Source organism: Maniola jurtina, chromosome 10 (genome assembly GCF_905333055.1).
Source record: "Maniola jurtina chromosome 10, ilManJurt1.1, whole genome shotgun sequence".
NCBI classification, from domain to species: domain Eukaryota; kingdom Metazoa; phylum Arthropoda; class Insecta; order Lepidoptera; family Nymphalidae; genus Maniola; species Maniola jurtina.
In genome coordinates, this window is record NC_060038.1 from 5875716 (window position 1) to 5900186 (window position 24471).

At 35.6% G+C, this 24471-nt stretch overlaps 1 protein-coding gene across 3 annotated transcripts in view; it reads right to left on the reverse strand.

Moving 5' to 3' along the window:
• Positions 1–3900: 3900 nt before the first annotated feature.
• LOC123869177 (solute carrier family 46 member 3-like) overlaps positions 3901–24471 on the reverse strand; it is a 29869-nt gene continuing 9298 nt past the window's right edge. Inside the window, exons 1-8 of one of the 3 annotated variants that reach the window (XM_045911945.1) lie at positions 14948–15041; positions 13621–14540; positions 10286–10445; positions 7232–7333; positions 6674–6811; positions 6097–6180; positions 5547–5703; positions 3901–5224 (exon numbers count right to left, since the gene is read on the reverse strand). In XM_045911945.1, the coding sequence (XP_045767901.1) occupies positions 4981–5224; positions 5547–5703; positions 6097–6180; positions 6674–6811; positions 7232–7333; positions 10286–10445; positions 13621–14523 (1788 nt within the window). In that variant the 5' untranslated portion in view covers positions 14524–14540; positions 14948–15041 and the 3' untranslated portion in view covers positions 3901–4980. Of the gene's footprint in view, positions 5225–5546; positions 5704–6096; positions 6181–6673; positions 6812–7231; positions 7334–10285; positions 10446–13620; positions 14541–14842; positions 15042–24471 lie in introns of those variants that run through there. The other 2 variants (XM_045911944.1, XM_045911943.1) reach the window with 2 other exon arrangements.

The following is a 24471-nucleotide window of genomic DNA, read 5'->3' on the forward strand; positions in this document are numbered from 1 at the left end:
CAAACTTGCACTACTACGAAATCCATTTCGGAACACGGCACCCGGAACGAGGCGCGCTATCTCCTAAAAAACATAGGTATAATACCTATTTAGAACACTTACTATCTGTCATCATAATCTATGACAACCTCCGAGTATTTACCTGGTAAAACCGTGACTTTAGAATAAATTTTAGTATATAAGCAGGCTTCATTTAGAAATGAAAAAATCCCTATTTTATTTTTCAACGATTATAAACACAACTTTCATTCAAAAATAATAAGCTTAAATTCATTTTAAATAATATTTTGCGACGAAATGACGCGCACAGTCCTTCCGCCATGACAGTCCAGTGGACACTGAATTCCATAGAGCGCCTGCAAGAAAATAAATAGCACAGGAAGTTTTTTGGTTAGTTTTAGATTATTTAAGAAATGAAAAACATTTAGTATAAAACTAACAGTTCGAATTGATTGCTAAACCTAAACATATCATTTTCTGGAGGTTGGCTTCAAAGTATCAAGATGTTAAAGAAAATTTTTACAGAACAAGTTGCGAACAGCAATGTTTTCAACTTGTTTTTTTTTTTTATTGGGATAATGTATACTAAATTTAAAGAGGCACTTATAATCTTCACAAACTGAAGTTTTTAATTGCATGTATTTAATAGCTGTTAATGCTTTAGAAAAATAAACAATTTATTTCAAAGTACAGCATTTTTGCGATTTGTCAAATAGCAATTACCTTAAGCGGAATTTACATTACCAAATTAGTTTCATAACATTAATTTAATTATAAATTGCTTGTGTAAACGTCAACGTAATGCATGCACTGCGACATTAGACGTTTACGTGCAATTGATAATGAAAATAATGTCGTGAAACTAATTCGTGCCACTAGTTTCGTAATGTAAATTCCGCTTTATAGAAATCATTTCTTGCATTTAAGATTTATTATCCCAAGTTCATAAAATTCGAGCGTTGACGTAAAATGGACCCGAAAGCTTTTTAATTAAAGTGTGTCCAATTATGCTTAAAATATTCCGAATTTAAAGTCAGCGGTACTGAATTTTGTTCTTTAAATCAAGGACCTTGAGATCCATTTTTCTCTGGCGTTGTTGTGCTCGAACTCTATCAAGATAGTGAGATATAAAATCCCATTCCTACTATAACCAGACAGGAGAGATTGTGGAGAGAGGCCAATTCAAAAACTGCGAAAGAATGCTGTCTCATGCCCTCGGCTTTGGTGTGTTCAGTGCTTTATATTAAGCGCAAAAGCATTTTTATATGTATTTTTATAATTATAAGTATATAATAGATTTACTCGTGCCAATAAACACTACAATTCAAAATGTCATACACTATTTCTCTCTCGTTTTTTTGTATTGAGTAACCGAGAGGTGAATAGAAAATGTTTTGAAAAGTTTTCTTTGTTGGTTCATAATATTGTTTAAACTTTTAAAAATTGTTAGATTTAGAGGTGCCGTGCCTGTATAGAGCCTTATTTACACGAATAAATGAAATGAAGTACAAGTTTTGATATCTCAGGTTTGTTGAAAGTTAAATTACGCAATTATATATTTATTAACTTCTGTTGCAGTGTTGACTCTAAATTATTTTGTTAGATGTTATTGCATTATTGTATATTTACACGAAGGGGTCATTACCATCGAGAAATAATCCTTTTTAATCTATGTCTCTTTTCATGGCGGCCATTTTGAATTTTTATTATTTGTTAAAGCTGCAATAGAAATACACATTCTGTAAAAAAAAATTCAACCCTCTACCTATTGCTATTCATGAGATATCCCACTAACAGACAGACGGATGGACACCAGAGACTTAGTAAAAGGGCCCCGTTGGCATTCTTCAGATACGGAACCTTAAAAATATAACGAATTTCAAGGAAGAAAGATTATTATCAATGTTGATGAAGTTTTAAAAGTTAAAATTAACCTAATCCACGCAATGTCTTAACATTACATGGATTAAGTTGGTTTTAACCCTCCCCTTCTACCTTATGAGATTTTCTTTATAGCTCACACTGCAATTTGATTATCATTTTTTATCAAACACTGTTGTCGTGTAAATAAGGCTTAAATGTATTGTTGTAAAAGTTTTGTAAAAGCAAAATAGTACGAAGACTTTTTCTGTATTTAATATTTTAAGTGCAAATCATCTAAAAGGTGCAATGGGTGCAAACTTATTCTATACATTTTTAAATATGTTTATGAGAAAATAAAAGTTACGTTGTAATAACTTATCTTTTATTTTACTATTGATAATAATTTTAGTATGTAATCCAGTCAACTCGAATTTAGTGCAAGGGGTAATCCAAATTCTAGCTGTTTCTTTTAAATTTTACATGCTAAGTTTGTTTGTAAAAAAAGGGTTTGAATATTTTAGTATGGAGTCTGCCTACATTCCCACCATTTTCTGATTTTCTTTTTTTTTTTCAAAATAGCGATCACACAAAACTTGCATTAATCAGTACTGTACTGGTGGCTAGACTATTGTACTTATGACGTCACCAGAACAAAGATAGCTTATATCTCGGAAACATGACACTTTGCAAAATTTTGCCTCATATTATACGTTTGTATTGATGCCAGCTATTGATTAATGCAGATTTTAGATATGGCCGCTTTTTTGGAATAAAGAAAAATGGCGGGCTACTAGGTCGGCCAAAATCTTCAAAACCCTTTCTTACAATACTATATAAACACAGTGAAACCACTTAGGATTTTTGAGGGAAAGTGCGGTTTCGATTCTGGATGAGATTTTTTAAAAATTGTTGAATATTTTTTTTACTCATTCAGGATTTGTTGTGGGAAAAGGGCGGACTCAAAATTCATGGTAAGATGTTTTGCTTTTTTTTCTTCTCAAATAGTAGCCACTCTTGCCGCTCATGTTATTTTGATTTTTGAGAGCATAATAATATGTTAGAAACTGGAACGTGTGTTACTATGGCATACAGTAATTCTAAATTGTTTACTGAAAATATAAGTATAGCTCAATTAATTAGAATCGATATTTACATTTTAGTATTTAGGTTTTCTTCTTATACCTATTATAGGTGCTTACACATATAAAATCATCATCATCAGCCTGTGGATGTCCACTGTTGGACATAGGCCTTCCCTATAGAGCGCCACCACACCCGGTCCTCAGCCCCTCATTCAGCCACTTCCCGTCATCCGCTTTATATCGTCGGCCCATCGCGCTGGAGGGCGTCCCACAGTACGCTTGCTTAAACGCGGTCTCCACTCAAGGACTTTCCGGCTCTAACGGCCATCGCCTCTACGACAGGCACGGCCTGCCCACTGCCCCTTCAGCTTGCTAATAGTTTGGGCGAAAATAACGTACACAATAAATTAACGTATAAAATAAAACAAAGCAATAAAAATCAATAATTTATTTTAATACAGGCCCGATTAATAAATCGCCGAATCATGTTTAATTCCGTATTAGCAACTTTGGTATTGGAAATCTTTTAAAATATCTTCATTCGTCAGTTACAATTTGGCGATTAAAAAATCAGACCTCTTAAACATAGCTTAAGTACTCTATTTTCATACATCAACTTTACTAATAAAGGGACAAGAAATAAAGCTTAATATACGCGTATGAGTAGATAAATTTAAGAGATAAAATATAATATTGTTTCTTGGATACTTATAGTAGGTATTATACAAAAATAATTTATTTTTGAAGTTTAATGGTCCTTTTAAGTACCTAATAAAATATTAACACAGTATGAAAAACCACTTTAATGCCAAAAAATAATATGCATATAGTAATGTTAATATGCATATTTATTATATAATTATTTTGAATAATTCCAAGATCAAAAATCAAAATATGTAGGTACATACTTTTGAAACTTCTATCGCATTTTATTATTTTATACTAAGTATAGTTAATTAAAATTAACGTATTATAAATAATTTTAATATCATTATGAATATCACAGACTGGTTTTTGTTAAAATGATAAAATCACAATTATTTATAAAATAACAAAGAGTTATAGTCCCAGAGATGCCCGATTAATACCAAACCAGAGTGAACAACATGCTTTGGACTATCGAATAACCAAGCGAAATGATAACTTGATTTTTCTGTCAAAATAAAAATAACAAGATATTATTCTTTTATGACCTGCAAGCATCGAAATGCCACATAAATAATAAACTTGAATTTGTTTCTTTCTGAGTAAGTAGTCAGTAATAGCATTTAAGTTTAAATCGTTATATACTTATCATGGATGGTATAAATATTTTAAATTTAAATAATTACATAATACTAATTACTAAGTACTTATATCTATTTCAATTTATCACTTTCATTTTAACGTCTACAATGCTTAATTTAAATAATTACCTAAATAAATCAAAAACTTTTAATTAAATTTGAATTAAACCAATAGGTAGCATTGTAATTAGTACTCACAGTATTACACAGAATACTGACTATCACAACATAAAGAAGCGGTATATGAGTTTGGAAAGTGTTCACAAGATCAAGAAAATATCGAATTCAAACCCGCAAAATCCAAAAAATCAACCAGTCAAGAGCGAATCGGACTCGAACATGAAGGGTTCCGTACCAATGTACAAGATATATGCACCTAACAATTTTTTATAGAACACTGCAAGTTTATGTGATTAAGTAAATTATTTTTTCCTGAACACATTTTTTTTGTTATGTAACCAAAAATTCACGGTTTTCGGATTTTTCCTTAACTTGTGCGCTACCTACCAACCTGCCTTTCAAGATTTTAAGTCCTATAGGGTTTCTTGGCGGGCAGACGGACAGACAGACTACAAAGTAATCCTACAAGAGTTCCCAATTTTCCTTTTGAGGGACGGAACTCTAATAATATATTGATGTTAGCTGTTATGCCAGGCTTTATACAAAAATGTCTCAACCCCTTGTCAGCTTTTTTTAACTACCTCCTCAAAATTGTAACCAGCTCTTTTACTATGAGATTTATGCCATGTTTACAGTTTACTAGTACAAAGCATACTCTCTGTGAAACCCATTTCTATTTGCGACTGGTTCAAGTTAGGGTTAACATCGTCAGACAAGTTTGCGTCCACTTTGGATGCGGGTTTCTTCTCTTCAGCCTCATAAGCCTTGTTGTCAATACCGTTTTTCTCTATTTTCTCTTCCAATTTCGCTTTATTATTTCCATCTTGCTGTGTGTTTGGACTGATGTACTTTTTGTTTGCCAAATACAACCATCTGAAAAGATTTCATAATGTCAGAGTATGTCAAGATTGTAAACTGTTGTAAAACGTTTGTTGTATAACACGTTCACGTTGCTTAAGGGTGATTTCACACTGCAGTTATATGTAACTTTATTTAATAGGATAATTATCTTCGAAAGAAGACAATTATCCTATTACACCTTCCCTTCCTCTTTAATATCACTTGTGTAGAGAAAGAAAGGTCTTGATGGTCAATGGTGGTGGTGTATTCTGTGGTGTATACTAGCGGCATCATCGCTTCAGCTATCCCTAAGAATGAGTTAATTTTCCCTGGAATAAGTCTGAATAATACTTACAAGAATATAAGTACAGCCGGCACAGTAAGGCCGCCGCCGAGTAGGAAGAAGGCGCCAGGGAAGGTCTTGATGGTGGCGGTGTACACTGTGGTGTACATCGGCGCGTACACTAGCGGCATCATCGCTTCAGCCACCCCGAAGAATGAGTTCACTTTGCCTGGAATAGCTCGGAATTAGAATTTTCCAGTCTTTATACACCTACTTAATACCTGTCTGCGAAACATAGGTCAAGAAAGCTGTCGATATTGCCTTGAACTCGGAATTAGAACAGTTTCGACTTGAGGTTCGAGTATTTGAATACTTAGGTATTTAATATCTAGGTACTTTGTCTACGAAACATGGGTCCTCCTTTCCTGCTTATTAGAGAAGATCAAGCTTCGAATCTACGGAGCTTATGTCCGCTCACCACACCGCTGACGTAGGTAGGTACCTACACAGCTCAGCGTCTAGTAGATAGGTACGCACTATGTTCAACCTATCAGACGAGTCGCCTACAAGTCTTACAACTACAGAAGCTAATTTATAATTGTTTAAAAAAACAGAATAATACCTAGTTCGTCCCTGTCCACGAGCTTAGACACCATCGATCTCATAGCAATAAATGAAGTGCCGTTAAAGATCTCAATCAGCGGTGCTGAAAGGAAAACAACATGAAGATAAGAAAACTTATTTAAGGTGTTTTTAAGAGGTTTGTTGAAAATATTAAATGCAAATCACGTATCTACCACTTAGGGCATTGTAGGTACGAAGGGACCGTCGTCGATAAGTAACTATTGTAAGCCTGGAGCATCGCAGAGACGTAAGCTCTCCTTGTGTGTTCTATCGCCTTTATAATAGGTTCTGAAGAATTGTTTGAATTCATTTCACTCTCCTTTTTTCGACCGTATGTTGTGCCAGATCCTTTTTTCCCACGCACATGCAATCTGTGGAACCAACTCCTTTCTGTGGTGTTCCCATTAGACTACAAGATTCAAGGGGCGGACCAACAAATTCCTGAAAGGCTGGCAAGTGGCAACGCATTGGCGGTTCCTTTCTTACTGCAAATACTCATGGGCGGCGGTAATCACTTAACATCAGGTGACCCGCCGTTTGCTCGCTATTTTTATTAAAAAAATATATTTACAAACCTATGTATATTTGCCAGGTTTTGGTGGCGAAGGCGTACATGAAGCCAGACAGTATCTTACTGGTGCAAGATATCACTCCAATGATCGCATCGTCGAATTTCAGTAGATGACTGAACACGCCCACGGAGAACAGGGTTCCTGTGATAAGAAAATAATAATTGGATACTTATCAAAATCTAACAAGCGATGATAGAGCCTTAGTGGTAAATTCGTCCCTATTCGGAGGGCTCGGTGTTCGATCCCGGGCACGCACCTATAAATTTTCGGAGAATAATACTTGATTTATCTAACGGTGAAGGAACCTGCACACCTGAGAGTTCTCCATAATGTCCTCAAAGGTTTATAAAGTCTTGAAATCTGCACTTTACCAGAGTGGTGGTAGTGTACTGGCAATGGGTCGATAATGATGATGATCTCTACCTAGATTCTAGAGAGACACGGTCTAGTTCTATAGCTCTAAGGTGGACGACGCACTACACACAACAGGCTATTGTAATACTCGTAACTACATTCTAAGGGCATTAGGTACGAGTACCTACGTCTAACTAATTAGCTTACCCACTAGGGAAGTGCACATGGCATAGGTGGAAAACATGCTGAAATCCACTTCGTTCCAGTTGAACCGGTATCTCGTGAACAGATACATCACCGACATTTCACCTGAAAAAAAAAAAAAACACATTTTTTTAACTGACTTCACGGCTCTGGGTTCCTTTTTGAACCCGTTATAATAAAAGTATGAAAAACACTATCATTAGTATATTTATGCGCTAAGATTAGTTCATTGAAGTTGAATAAAATTATTCCCTGTACAGGCATGATTGATATAAAGATAACGTTTACTAAAAAAAAGTTAATACGTTTAGTTAGACGAGTTAATTTGATAGATATGTCACGTAGGTAGTTTTTTATATAACAACAATGGATCAATAGCTACATAATATAAGTAAGTTTTGGAACTACGTACCTAACTTCTACGTTAATGTTTTAATGACGGATGTTTTGGATAGGTAAGTACATATCATCTTAGTATCAACCAAGGATCAACTAACTATGTGTCAATAGCAGGATGTGGTGTCCATTGTTGACAAAAGCGAAGACGATAAGTGATTACAAAAACAAAACCGGTCAAGAGCGAGTCGAACTTGCACACGAAATGTTCCATACCACCGCCGTACAAGAAATACTTAATCCATACTAATATTATAAATGCGAATTTGTGTCTGTCTGTCTGCTACCTTTTCACGGCTCAACAGTTTAACCGAAATTTCCGACGAAATTTTGTACAGGGTCAGCTTATATCCCGGGGAAGGACATAGGCTACTTTTTATCCCGGAAAATCAAAGAGTTTCCACAGGATCTTTAAAAACCTAAATCCACGCGGACGAAGTCGCGGGCATCGTCTAGTCTAGTGTATAACCACAATTTCAAGATTTTCGGATTTTTCCCTTTACTAGTGCTTATAAGACATTATTTCCTGCCTTTCATGGTTCTAGATCAACGGGAAGCAACCTATCTATGGGTTTTGATTCTCATGACGGGTGCTGACAGACACGACAGACAGACCGACAAACAAACAGACAGACAACAAAGTGATCCTATAAGGGTATAAGTGTACTCATTCGTAATTATTATTCGTACAAATATGAAAAAGTGGCCGTAAGTAAGTACACTAATTTGATTCGTATTCGAATACGAATTCGTCAAAATACGAATCAAATGAGTGCACAAGCATTTTGTATGGCGGCCACTCTGAATCGTATGTAATATGAAAACGAATAAGAATCGAATACGAATGAGTTGCACAAACTAAGGAGGTTTTTCCTTTGGAGATGGAACTCTAAAAATGCAAACCTGCTCAGATTGGTAACACTTGCTAGGTTGCTTCAGATTTACCTACTCTTCAAGTACTAACTGCAACTAATATAATAAGTAAGTATTTAAAAGAAAAACCGCAGGTCTTTTTGTTAGAAAACAAGGTAAATAAACCATAATGACTTAAAGGTCGAAATAAAGTTAAGATTTAGGTACTTACTACGTAAAAATAACAGAACTAAGTACATAGGTAATAACTCCACAAGTAAGTACCTACCTATTTAACTACCTATGTTTTCAACCAAGATACCTACTTATTATAAAAAATATTTTTTAATAGAAATTATAAACCTGTTAGTTATTTAAAAAAGTGTATTCAGTCTTCTCACATAAAACCATTAGCTACTTATTTTGGTATTGTAGGAGTAGGATAATATTTATAGGGCACCCACAGCAAACCTTTCCAAGCGATTTGGTTCATCACACTATCATCTAAATAGTCAGTGGGTTCACATATTTACGGTTTATAGGAGTTACTTAAAAAAGCACGAACTACCAACCCTACGATTGAATGGCGTAGCCCATTTATAAGAACAGTCAGTAAAAACACTAAATGGCTAATTCTTTCTTTTAGATAGTTAAATAGGTTTTAGATAAGTAGGATATCTAATAAAGGAACTTTTGTGTCTCTGAAGTAGGTACTTAAGTAAAACCCAGGATTTATCGAGTGAATGGTAATAAATGTCCGAAATAAACGATTATCTTAACCAGTCGGCATTTTACCCTTAAGACTTGTTATCTTAGGTTTTCCTGTAAAATCCTAGGATTTACAGTAGTAGATAGTTAAGGCAAGTAGGACGTAACACCTCTTTGTTCTACAGATAGCGCACGAGATGAATACCATCCTGAAGAATGTGCTAGACGCAAGTGGTGTGCCTTATCTCGTCGATGAGAGGATAGAACGATATATACCTAACTACTGTATTAAGTGATAAGATACGTCTCCTACGTACAGCGGATGACCACATCTAAGTGCAGCAAAGACCCAAAAATGTTAAAAACTTCAAAGTCAAAGTCAAAATCATTTATTCAAAGTAGGTACAATTGTACTCCTTTTGATGGTCGAAATTGTTAAATTTGTACGATATAGTGGTGATAATTAATTACGTAACTTAAAACTAAAGCTACGAGGGTTCCAAGTCTGAGAAGACTTTTGTTAAACTAACAGAAGTTTACGACTTAGTTGAAATATTAACAGAACTCGGGCCCGGATGGCATTCAGTTCGCTCGTTCACCCTAACCTTAGACGATCTACGAAACGTGTTTTGTTTATTCAAGTAGGTAGATATAGATAGCTAGCTCTTGATGTCACGTAGAAAGGTCTCTGGAGACGGTGGCGGCTATTGGTCTTAGCATATATTGCTGCTCTTGACCAACAACCCGCGAAATGAAAGGTTAACTGACGGACCAAAAGCGCGGCGAAAAATCCTCACCCTCGTACCACTCTTCATCCGCTGGGCAGATTCAAGTTCACAATTATTTTTACCTGACACCGTTTTCTGCCTCGACGCCCCGCAATAAATGCAACGCACCCACTACGGCAGAGCTGAGGCGCGGCTTTCATATAAAATACTTCTTTCTTTAAATTATTTCGATGAAGACAAGGCCAATCGCAACACAAGTACCTTTCATGAGTTCAAGTAATTATAAAAAAGAGTCCACAACGTCTGTTTGCGCTTGTCCTTATGCTATCATTTTAGCGGAAAATTCATAAGCACAAAGTCAAGAAAAACTCACCATAAATGGGTCCAATAACAACACAGAGGACGACAACCAGCATGATGACCCGCAACCTTCGGTTGTTGGGGCCAGTCTTGAACGCAACCATCAGGGTGTCTTTGACGTATCGCGTGTCGAAGAAATCTCGCAACCACTCGCAACAACCATTGGTTTTCTTCTGCAAAATAAACATCGAATTTCTTTTTTTCGTTTGGTATATAGGTATGTAGGTACACTAATTAATTAAAAAAGACCTTTTTTTCATTAGGTAAGTAAGTATGAAGGCAAGGGATACGATGGAAGAACCTTTTTTATTCCATTACAAGTTATTAGCCCTTGACCGCAATTTCACCTAGTAGTACTTAAGCGATGTTCCAGGTCTTAGATAGAACCGGGCTAACTTGGAAGGGGTATGGCAATTCTACACGGCACGCTTGGCGGCACGGCTTTGCCTGTAGGGTGGTAATTTATTAGCCATGGGCATAGCTCACATCGAACCAGCCCAGAGACAATTTAAAAAAAAACTAAATATCACATTACACACCACTTCGCTAGGGAGGTCGTCAAACCTCATGATGGACTACCCGTAGACCGATATCTTTACGTAGGGTGACCTACCTTACTTAACGCGATAAGAATCACATTGATTTAATTACATGAAACTATGAACTACTTAAGGATTATTATTGCAATTATACTTGTATCTGCTTGAGATCCTCTCGAGATACGCACTGATGTTGCATAATTGGCGCTGATCTTTTTCTATTGTGTTCTTAGTAACAACAACTTCTTAGGAATACGGATTCTACGAAACCGTAATGATGCATTTATATAATTTTATCTAGGACAGGATTTTTAATTCATAACATACATAAATTCTAAATGCCATTGGAGATGCCAAGTGACGACATTTTTACGCGCAGCACAGTTTTACGATCTACTCTAGGTACCTATCACAAGAAGTAGTTAAGGCACGTTTTACGAACGCAATCTGTGGATAAGTAGGTATTTTTATTTCGTGTCATAGTTGAGCGTGTTTCAGCCTTTAGACTCGATAGATCGCTGCGTCCGAAAATTATTGAAAAATCACTAATCCATACTAATATTATAAATGCGAAAGTGTGTCTGTCTGTCTGTCTGTCTACTACCTTTTCACGGCCCAACAGTTTAACCGATTATGAGGAAAGTACTGTTTAAACTGGTACAGAGTTAGCTTATATCCTGGTGACGGACATAGGCTACTCTTTGTCCTGGAAAATCAAAGAGTTCCCACGGGATTCCTAAACACCCATCCGCTCAACCGATTTGTATGTTTGGTTTGCGTCCATGTTATTGACATAGACAACTTTTTATCCCGGAAAACCAAACAGTTCCCACGGGATCTTCAAAAACCTACATTCACGCAGACGAAGTCGCGGGCATCCTCTAATAATAAAATATAACTCAAGCAAATTGCTCAGTCTACAACACCGTCGCAATTTCTCTTTCTCACTCATAATTCCTTAGTGCTTGAAGACCAAAGTTTTCGAACAGTGCGTGTTGCCGATGATGGCATATACCTAATAATATGTATCCGTAACAAGGTCACAAACTATGGGCCTCACAAGAAACCTCGGAGTCACTCAGCTGGCATGAAGAGAGTTATACTTGGAGTTTCTCTACGTGATCAAATCAGAAATGAGGAGATTTGTAGGAGATTCAGAATAGAACATAGCTCAATAGGTTGCGAAGCTGAAAAGAGCGCAGCGTTGGAACACCCCCTACTAGTCAGGCGGTGCGAATGTGGCGAGATGAACTGCCTACTATTAAAGACCTATGTCCAACTGTGGACGTCTGATGATGGTGAAGTACAAATACCTAGATAAAATTAAAGTACGCTCTTTATATCTCAGCAATAACGGCAGTGTCTTGGCCACTGTGCCTGTTGCCACTTGAATATAATACATATTTTTTGCGGTAGGCTATTCATAAAAATATTTTAGTTTTGTTCACTGTTATTTTTGTTCTTAGGACATTTACAGTGAGGAACCCAATTCTCACTCTCAAGATTAGTGTTGGAAGGAAGAATGAAGGCAAAAGGGCTCCAGGCCAAAGACGCAAATGGTTGGACGATATTAAATATTAAGGCGATGGACAGGGCTTAGTTACCCGAAGTTAAAAGAGGCGGATTTAGATTAAGGGGCTTTTTAGATGGTGATCGCCAAACTTCGTTTCGATGAAGGCAAGCGATGATGATTATGATTTATTCTCAGTTAAACAAATATTGTAGTCTAGAACATAAATAAACACCCCGAGCAGAACGCCCCGTCCTTCCTTTCAAGCGAGAGTGACATCAAAGTGGGTCAAGTTGATGGACTTGTTTTATTGTTACGCTTGATGATCTTATTTAGTCGTTGAACTCGTGACCTATTATATAACTGGAAGAGACAATACTGTCTGCATCTACGCTCTACGGTCGTTCATGGGATGTTCATGGGCAATCTTACCTTTCCTCCCAAGTAGTAACCATTAGGGGTTTCGGAAAGTTGCTTCATTTAGCAGAGTAGCCTGTGATAATGATTAATTTGTAACTTTTTTATATATAACAGCTATATAGGCCTACCTATAATTGCACTTGTCTGTCCGTCCGTCTATAAGAGCCTTATACTCGTAACTTCTGGATTACTGAAAGTAATTACCTACTTCAAATTTAAACATGCATAATATAACGTAAACTGATGGCTTTCAATTGAATGTGGTATAAAAAATATAAAAAATCTTTATTTCAGTGGGCTCATACGCAATAGGGGGTTTTAATGTGGAATCTCCACATTAAAACCCCCAATTTCGTTCGGGGCGAACGTCGAACCACTCGTGATATTTATATCACTCTCAAAGGACCAACAAAGATAAGTACATATAAGTCTGACATTTGCCTTTGTTATTTGTTTTCACAACACAAAGTCTGTTCGTTGAAGTAATAACTGGCCGCTGACATAGGTAGGTATTATCTAACACTCATTAGGTCATCTAATTAAACTGATAACTATACCTCCTATTGAAAGAGCTGAACAGATGTCTATTGTACTTCTACTTATAGCTTTAACAATACTGTATCTAGATTCTAGGTATTATAATAATGAGCATTAGGTAGATATCTGTATCCACGTACTATATATTATAAATGCGAAAGTGTGTCTGTCTGTCTGTCTCTGATTTTGACGACAATCGCTTGCATCTCTGGGCCTTCCCCATACCACACAGTACACAGGCTACTTTTTATCTTGCCCAGTTGCTATTTTTAGGTACCTAATCCCTATATCATAGATAACAGCAATTATAACAACAAACAAAATAATATTAAATATACATACCACAATAATATCAGTCCTTTTAACTTCTTTGATCCTATAGTATCCATAGATGAAACTCAAAACGTACAACGTCGCACTCAATGAGAAAACACCATACAAGCCGATTTTTCGCACTAATATACCACTAAGAGCTGCACCCACAGGCACTCCTACTGAGTAGAATAGATTCACTATTCCTATTCTTAACGTCCTCTGTTCATCTGTAGTCACATCCGCTATGTAACTGAACACTCCCATGAACATAGTGAACCAGCCTCCCGTCAAAGCAGGGAATATCGCTTCAGTGACAGCTGCAACTTCCACCGGCATTTCGTAGAAAAAATAAGTGTTGACTATGAGGCCTATGCTCGTCAGAAATTCTCCGACGATCGGAAGAAGCATACAAAATTTTCTCTGCCCAACTCGGTCACTGTAGGCACCAAGAAATATCAATATTCCACACGGTAGGAATGACTGTAGTACTGTTTTCCACCCAGCCACAGAAGCCACTAATCTCTGCACCGCTTCTTCTTCCAAAGTGTAGTTAGTTGTTTGTCTTTTAGTTAAAGCATCACAAACATGATCGCCAAAACCCAAGTTAACTCTACAAGCCTTCTCTAAATATAAGTTTTGTGTAGCCAAAGCTGAAAGTACGGACGGCATCACGTAACATGCTAAAATCGGTTCAACCGTTATCAAGGAAATCATACGTCGTGCCTTTTGGAATACATTCAGCCCCTTTAAACTGTCATCATCATCCTTGATATCGTCTTTGATATTCGCTTTTTCCTTGTCTATTTTGTCTTTAATAAAACTATTTCTAATAGTGTCGTTGACGATTAAGTTATTGCGCCCGTTAGCCTCATATGGTTTTTCTGCTGCATCTTTACTGTCTTGCGCAGACTGGTTACCGTCAGCCGTCATGATTCCGGAACTAGATTCTGAAACAAAAAAAAAACACTGATTATAAGTAACTTTGTTAATTTCCTTCCTCGTATTATTATTATATTATTATCATCATCATCATGATGAACCTACAGGATCTTCTCTCAGAATAAGAAGGGGTTGTCTATAATCCACCAATGCTGACCAAGTGCGGATTTCAGACAAGTAGGGCTACCCAGGCCATATACTTAAAGTTGAGTTTGGATAGCATTAGTCTTTTCTTTACTTTTAGTAGGTTTTTGTACACTTTTTTTTCATTTTAGCGTCAAATTTGATGTCCCTGGACCAACTTTTGTACCTCTGATTGATAAATGCTCTAATGCAGCAAATACCGGACGTGGTAATCATCTCATGATTACTGCGTGCTTGTTGTAATCGTCTGAATGGACAGAATTAACTTTACCTAGACGTAATGTTTTTATTTTACTCGTGTCGCTGTTTCCAACTAAGTCACGGAATGTAAGATGATCATTTTTGTTGTAACTATACTGTTTATATTTAAATCACTGGAAGAACATCAGTTACACTAGATACGACACGGATGTTTCTAAATGGTTATTTGAGTGACGTCAGGCTGAATAGAATTTAATTTCATGGTTCAGTAGTTTACACTACTCATGCAAGATTTCCGGTAACATTCTACCGGTGTTTACAAAAGTCTCAATAGATGAGTGAAACGAATTTGGGTAACATATTCATCTGTATTGAATCCCAAATAAATGTTATAAGTTGGTGTTAGACAAAGTCAAAACGAATTGTTCCTATCCGTCCCCCTAATCTGTCCCCCCGGGGGGACGGTTAGGAATAAAAAGTTCGATCTGTCCCCCTACACGCGACGAGGGGACAGATCGAACTAATTCTTTCCGAACTGTCCCCCCGCTGCTTTCTTAGGGGGACAGATTGGAATAAAAAGTTCGATTTGTCCCCCTGCCACGGACGAGGGGACAGATCGAACTAATTCTTTCCGAACTGTCCCTCTGTTGCCAACGAACTAATCGAAAGAATCAGACAGATGAACAAATTATTCCTATTATCTGTACGCCAAAATAAAAATGATTAAGCATCTATACTATTACGTTATCAGTTACCGTTATAAAGTTAAAAAATTTTGGAAACGTTTCCTGGAGGATTTAACAACACTTTTCATTTATCTTCTAGGTCAGTCAAAATAGAATTATGAAGCAAAATAAGAATTAATATTTATTACATCCATGGAAACAAAACTGTGATACCACGCATTATATTTGTTTTTAAGCAAAATGACAAGAGCTGAGGGTCGTTCAATTACAGTATGACTTCAATGACTTAAGGTTAAAAATAAAAAATAAGCCAGCCAAGTGTGAGTCCGACTCGTGCACGAGGGTTCCGTACTACAGAACCCTAAAAAATTCAGAATATTTTTCATTCATTAAAACTTTTACAAGTGCTTATGAATCGTCAAATGAATCTACTACTGATTAAAAGTTTATTATTTAATACATAAAAGTTATCGCAAATAATGAGGTTTAGAATGAAGTGTTATGCAAGCTTACCTTTACTACTACTTTACCTCTCGATTTATTCAAATTTCTTATAATTTGATCTTCCGTGACGTGAAACAGAAAAATCCTGGATTTGCATGACCCGTTTTTTTAACATTAGATGTACATTCAATTTTCAACCTTAAATCATTGAAATAAAAACTATAAACCTGTAATGGTCATCATAACACAAAATCCTGGAGCTGCATGACCGATTTGTTTAGCATTAGAAGAATCAGTAGTAGATTCATTTGACGATTCATAAGCACTTGTAAAAGTTTTAATGAATGAAAAATATTTTGAATTTTTTAGGGTTCTGTAGTACGGAACCCTCGTGCACGAGTCGGACTCACACTTGGCTGGCTTATTTTTTATTTTTAACCTTAAGTCATTGAAGTCATACTGTAATTGAACGACCCTCAGCTCTTGTCATTTTGCTTAAAAACAAATATAATGCGTGGTATCACAGTTTTGTTTCCATGGATGTAATAAATATTAATTCTTATTTTGCTTCATAATTCTATTTTGACTGACCTAGAAGATAAATGAAAAGTGTTGTTAAATCCTCCAGGAAACGTTTCCAAAATTTTTTAACTTTATAACGGTAACTGATAACGTAATAGTATAGATGCTTAATCATTTTTATTTTGGCGTACAGATAATAGGAATAATTTGTTCATCTGTCTGATTCTTTCGATTAGTTCGTTGGCAACAGAGGGACAGTTTGGAAAGAATTAGTTCGATCTGTCCCCTCGTCCGTGGCAGGGGGACAAATCGAACTTTTTATTCCAATCTGTCCCCCTAAGAAAGCAGCGGGGGGACAGTTCGGAAAGAATTAGTTCGATCTGTCCCCTCGTCGCGTGTAGGGGGACAGATCGAACTTTTTATTCCTAACCGTCCCCCCGGGGGGACAGATTAGGGGGACGGATAGGAACAATTCGTCAAAACTTGACGTAATATTATAGATCCAATGGTCCATTAATTACTATCAGAATTCAGAAGAATGAAAAAAGATCATTATTCTTACAGAATTTTTATATGCGGAAGTTTCTACATTTTTTTTACTTATTTACTTGAATATCGAGATAATTAAACCTAGTACACAATGTTTTTTTTTTTAAATTTATAGACTATTGCTTGGTTGCAAACAGGCCTGCAGCTGGCAAGTGATGATGCAGCCTAAGAGAGAGCCCGCTTGCATAGACTCTTGACTTGAAGGTACCTATATCAAAAAGTGAGGGGAAAACTGATACTGGAAGGGCGTTCAAATTTCCATATCTTATTACGTTCCATATATCATTCCATAACGAGGAGGCAAATCGATTCATACGTGTCCGCGAATTTCGACTACGTAGGTACGTACGGGTGCAGACTTTGACGATGCCTTGCGGTACGGTAATAGAAAGGTGAAGGAGGAATCAGGTCTAAAATTTCCTGGGCTTTGTTACAAATTGTAACAGGAACAAGTAGCGCAAAGCTGTTATGTTACAGACACAAACTTACGCATTTATATGTTTGGTAGCGAGATTGCTGAGTTAAGCACCTATTTCTCGAATAATTCTCAAGATTGTACTCGGATACGCTGACTACCGTATGATGAACCTTGAGGACGTCAACGACGAGCTAACAAAAACTAGGTAATAAAGGTACCTACTTACCTAACGGAGGCAGAGTGACTTCATAACGACATCGTGCGTCAATTCCGTATTCCTTCCTTATCAAGGATGCAGGAAAACAAAATAGTGAAATGCCAAGTGTGAAAAAGTCTGTACCAAATTGATGATAGGTACCTATCCACGATCTATTCGGTGTGGATTTAGGTTTTAAAATCCCGTTGTAACCCTTTGATCTTCCGAGACAAAAAGTAGCCTCGTTCATATCCTTTCCCGGGATGAATGCAATGCAAGCTGTCGCAGAATTTCGCCAAAATCGGTTAAACTAATGGGCCGCGAAAAGTTACCAAACAGACAGACACACTTTCGCATTTACACACATTATTATTAGTATGGATATGGATTCGATTAATTTAATTAAAAACTGACATCCTTACACTACCTTACACAATGTCACAATGTCAACCTATAATACACGTAACAAATTACGTAACAAGCAAAAAATAATACAATAATAAGTTGGGTCAGCGAAAAAAGCCGGTGCTATTAATAGTTAATAAGTTGGTAAATAAAAAAGTGCTTGATAATCGAAAAAAAAACATGCAATTAAAGGTTTTCAATCACTACCATTTACTATATTTAGTATAATTGTTACTTACCACCTTCAAAGTATAAAATGCAGGACATTGATATATTTTTATTTTAAAAAATTTATTTTAAAAATTGGATGTAGTGGTTAAATGCTGTGCTTTTTCTAAATATTGTAGAGACCCGATGGTCTTTCGGGGTAAAATACCTATTTCGCAACTAGTACCTATATTAAACTTTTAATAATTTACAGAAAACCTAGGTAGGTACCTATCAAAATACAGTAGGCATCTCATGATCTGCAATAGGTAGTGAGTTGAAATCACAGAATGTGTGCATATTTCTATTGCCGCTATAGCAACACAATATAGGCTAATAAAAATTTCAAAATGGTTGCCAAGTAAATTTTGAAAAAAATTAGAAATACATAATCATGTGCGATGGGTAAGGACTAAGGAACCCTCCGCTCCGTGTGAGACTCCGACTCGCACTTGACCGGTTCTTTAATTGGTACCTACTTGATATGCAGTCGATTCATTAAAATTAAAATACCGAATATTATGATTGCCTCTTGAACATCATTATAATAATAATATTATTTCCCAAGGTACTTAGCAGGTACTTATCAGGTACCTACTCGTATCTACAAGGAAGCAATTTGAATGTTATCGATGTGAATTCAAAAAAATCGCAATGCGAACCTTGACACGTAAAGTTACAGGAAACTACTTGTGTACGTATCCGTTGTTTTTTTTTTTTTTTTGAGAAAAGGTAAACGCACATAATCCTGATCTGCTTTGCCAAAAGTGTGGACATGTCGAACCAAATTAGTTTTAAATCAAAGATGATATTTGATTCAAAATCGATGGCGGAATAGTTATTAATCATTGAAAAGAGTATATATCAATATAAGTATTATTTTCTTTCATTTTATAAAAATTATTTCAATTTTTTCGTGATTCCCATGACCCACAACAACGCGACTCATGTCATTGTACTACCTACTTAGTTTTATTCAAATAAACTTTTCTTAGTTTTCGAGACTACCACAGTTCTGAATGCTCTCCCTACGAGAACAACCAGCAAGAACTCGGCGGTTGCTCTTTTCTAAAACTTAATATACCTAACCTACCTATAACTATCGTGACTATACTGATTGTCTTATTATTTTTTTAAAGAATATTTGCCACGTGACTTAACATTCATTTCCTGTCCAAGTAATCATATAGCTTGTGCTAGGAGTAGGTACGACAGTAGTGCAACAGGTGGGGTTTGAACCTCTGACCTTTCCGATTTCAAACTGCTCGTTTAACCGTTTAGCTATTGAGGCTTATAATATTGCACTAAATTATATTATGAATACATATTTAAAATACCATCACAGTTTTACGATCTATAAAACTGTGACACTGTGATGAAAACACCGAGTTCTTCGACTCTTCGTGTTTGTTCAGCTGGGCGATTCAGAACACTCGATTCGGTAAATTATCGCACGATATGTATTATTTTTCAATTGAAAATACATCTAATCGTTCGATAACTTACCGAATCGAGTGTTCTGAATCGCCCGGCAGATCTACATAAATACTTTCTGAACCAGTGCGGTGCGCGGTGGTAGAGTCCAAAATGTAACATAAATTACGTAACTTGTCCTACTGAAATAAATTGGAATTGAGTTTATGAAAGGCTCGATCAAAAGCTTGTAGATAACTTATTAAAAAATACACCAAAGAGTTACAAAATTTAACGGTTAGCAACCTCCGTTTATCTAATCTACATTTAACATTGGCAAATCTGTCTTCGTTGCGATTCGTGAATGCAAAATCATTGCACTGATCGTAGAGCTTAGGTTACCTATTTACCATTCACTTGTAGAGGTAACTCAAGAGTCACTGTGACCTTGTCACAAATATTTGATTACTGCAAAATATATGTAATAAATAACGATCAGCAATAAGCAATTAAATTAATTTTATATATTAACTTCTTGATAGTAATGGGTAGCTATCTTTTATTATGTAGATAAATCTTATAGCATGTCTCAATTCTTAATTCTTGATTGTTCTACAAAATGAATATTATTTAGATACTTAGCGAGATTACGCTTGGATTGGCTAATCTTTGTAAAGCCAGACGAGAGAAAAAAAAATTATTGTTGAGATTTGTAAATAGGGAAACATAAATGGTCAAGTGGAATGAACCAATGTTATTTTAGCTACCTAGGTAGGTACATTGTTGAACAAAGAGTTGCTATTTATAAACAGTGATCATTGGTATAATGTTTTCAAATAACATATCTTTTGTGTTTGCTATAATGGAGAAGTTAATAGGTAAATAATTATTGTCAAGTGGTTTAGGTACCTACAAGGGTAGAGAGTAATCTACGCCAGAAGGCTCGCTCCGTTATCCCTTCATAGTTCTTGGCTACAGCTTTACCCCAGAAGTTAATCTTTTTCTTGGCTTCCTAACTTTTTGTTTGTTTTGTTTTTATTGTGGAACTTAAAAACTAGAGAGCTATAAATAGAATACAAAAATGCGAGTCAGACTCGCGCACCGAGGGTTCCGTACTCGGGTATTATTTCCGACAGTTTGCACAATAAATCAAAAATTAAACATAAAAATAAATAAAAATCTGTTTTAAAATATACAGGTAAAGCCTTTTATATGATACCCCACTTGGTATAGTTATCTTACTTTAAAAATTGAAACATATTTTAATTTTTTTTAATAATGTAACCAAAAATTCACAATTTTTGGATTTTTTCCTGTACTTTTGCTATAAGACCTACCTACCTGCCAAATTTCATGATTCTAGTTCAACGGGAAGTATTCTGTAGATTTTCCTGAGACACGACAGACGGACAGACAGACAACAAAGTGATCCTATAAGGGGTCAGTTTTTCTTTTTGAGGTACGGAACCCTAAAAACGTAAAGAAGATAATGAAACTTGCTATTTTTGCCAAGAAAAGCTTTCAAATTCAGTTCAGAATCAAAAGTTGCAAATTTTGTGAAAAGTGGAGTTGTGAACATCTATGCCTGCGCCTTATTACCTATTTGCTTAGGGAAACTTCAGTTGGGCGTATCATCGGTAAATCTGACATTGACCTGAGGTTAGGGTACCTAATTAATATTCTGCAAGACATACATACATACGGCTGTGCAATGGCCTCATCGCACCTTTCACATTTGCTTGTAAGTAGTCATTAGGTCTTTCAGAATATTGTTGTTTGATTTCATCATATCTACTCGTAAGTACTTACCTTTGTAATCTCTACTACTACTCTACTAATAAAATATTATAATTATACGAAAGTGTGTCTGTTTCACGGCCCATCCGTTTAACTGATTTTAATGAAATTTGGACAGAGATAGCATATCTACATCTCAGGGACAGACGTAGGTACCAACTTTTTATCTCGGAAAATCAAAAAGTTCCCACGGGATTTTAAAACCCTAAATCCACGTGGACTAACTCGCAGGCATCATCTATATGGTACAGAGATAGTTTGCGTCCGGGAAATGAACAAAGGCTACTTTTATTCCGGAAAATCAATGAGTTCCCACGGGATTTTTAAAAACCATAACCTAAAGTCACGGACATCATGTAGTCGGTACCTACCTAGTTAGCACACTAATTATTACATTTCGATTGAATTACACTGATGTACATTTATATGCCTCACGGGGTCTCGGACTATCTTTTCTAGCCTCAATAGCTTAACGGCTAAGCTGTGGACTAAAATCCGAATGGTCGTAGGTTAAAATCCCACTCGTCACTTCGTTGGAGTCTTGATGGGAATAAATATGGAGAAGTACACTAAAAAAGATTGTCTAACACGTGAGAATTTCACTCGTTTAAACGTATTTTGTTTATTTATTTGATTTTATTTTATTTTGAATACTTTATTGCACACAACATGTTTGATTCCAAAAAAAATACCTATTAAGCGTTTAAGCCGCATATGACCACAAAGTTACAATTATTAAAAAAGGTAGGTACTAACCTACTAACTATGCTATAAAACTTTTTGTTGTGTTGGCAACAACTCGTTCTCACGTTCGGTGTTGCTTGGTGTTGGTGGTTATGCTGTGGTCGTGACGTCAGAGCCCCCTCCATCGAGACGAAAAAGATGGCGCTAGGGCGAGGACGTGGCGTGGAACGACAAGCTTCAGTTGCTGTTTGCGCTCCAACCGATTCACATTGCATTATACGGGTTGATTTTACTATCTGAGACTTTAATTGTTTACATCAGAAGTGTGTAGTAACTTACGCTTTGAGGAAAAATCGGTCGAAACGCAAACGTACTTTTCCACCTAGAGGTCTTCAAGTGCCAGGACACCGTCGGCCGCGATGGAAACGTAATAAGGTATCTCGTAAAGATACCGAAACTGTGAGTACTTTGAATAATTATTAAAGATTAAGTGAATATGGTTTAAATTACTAAATCGTATTCTCAAACTTTTGTATAGTCAGGTGAGATAATTCGTTACTAAACTAAGTTGAAGGTATCAGCTAAAAGTCTGGCACGATTTAATATTGCGTACAGTCTATAAGTGGTCCTCGTGGGAATAGTGGTCGGTAAACGAAATTGTCTTTTAGTTCCAAATTCAAAGGAATATGTTTTAAAATGGTTAATTTTTAGTTTGTTCGAATTTTATTTTGGAACTAAATGTTAAATTCACGTTTGTCTCAACTTTTTTTTTCGAACAAAATATTATTTAAATTATAGTGGGTCAATTATTATAGTAGAATCAGTAATATACGTCCTTAGAAGATAATAATTTAAAACGTGTGACTATTGAGCTTGTTATTTACATATGAAGTTTTAGTTTTATTTTTTTATATTCTGCGTGATCATCGACATAAGCATCCCCTTTTCGATATAATATTCAATATACAATAGAATAGAATAGAATAGACTAGACTAGAATAGAATATGATATAATATAAAAGAATAGAATATAATATAATAATTCAAGTAAACTTTTACAATATGATGTTTGACTAGAGCGTTATAATATTAGGGCGTACTTTTGGCATACAAGATGAATAATTTTACGTAAGGTTTCTATTTAAGGATAAAGCTGAATTTTTTTGTTGATACAAGGGTTTTTAGCAAAATTACAAAAAGGTAATAAAAAAAATGTCTTAACATTCCTTTTGATTCAATTGCGTTAAGCGAATTTATTTTTAGGTTATAGGTATGTACCTATTGGGTACTAGGGAGTAATAACTTGCTTGGACGGAATGTAACAGAGTGATCCGATTTGGTTTATCCCCGAGAAAAGTAATGTAATAGTAGTAGACTCGTATACACATTGACCTCTGAAAGCATTTTAGCTATTTTTTGTACATCCAAACAGAGAACCGTTTTGTATACATGTACAAGTCAATTAGATTGAACTAGAACGAAGGTAAAAGGATTGTACATTATATTTTAATAAAATAGACACAGACAGACTAGTAACGATGAAAGTAATATTTCTCTTCAGAGTTAGAACTAGTGCCTGTAGTTAGTCTGTTCAATTCAAAAGTTTTGTTGCATTTGTTGGGTACCTGCTTCAAAAACAAATAATAATTACGGATTGTGGTGCGTATAATATGATAATGAAGCTTTATTTAGTTTGTAAAGTTATAGTATATCATTAATAATGCAAATTAGAATAATATTTAAAAAAATAACTATGATTTATGTTGGTAGTTAATACCTAATATTACAAATTTGGGTAAAAGCTTCACATTTGCGTTGAACAAAGAAATATTCTTGTCCGGATAGCTAAGTGGGTATTATTAACTTGAGAAATTTTCATTAAAAAGATTACAATAAGAGGGTAGACAAATGCAACATTTTTTATGCTCTCAGCTGCAATTCTGTGCTATAATCAGGACGGGCCGAAAATAATAAAGAGTGACAGTAAGAGTATATTGTGCGAATAGAAATATTAAATAGCATACAGTGGCAGTAGATGAATTCCCTGCGCGAATGGACAGATGAATGAGTTAAAAAGAAAGTCTTGGTTTTGGCAGTGGCATGCATCGGTGTCGCTCATAATCCATGACTCTCTGTTTATCATTTTTAATTAGCCTAATAATTATTTGAGATAGCGTAATTTAATATTTGCATATATGGAATATGAAATACCAATTATTATTATTGTTTGATACTAGAGTAATTCATGAATTAAAATAGTTTGTGGGTTATAA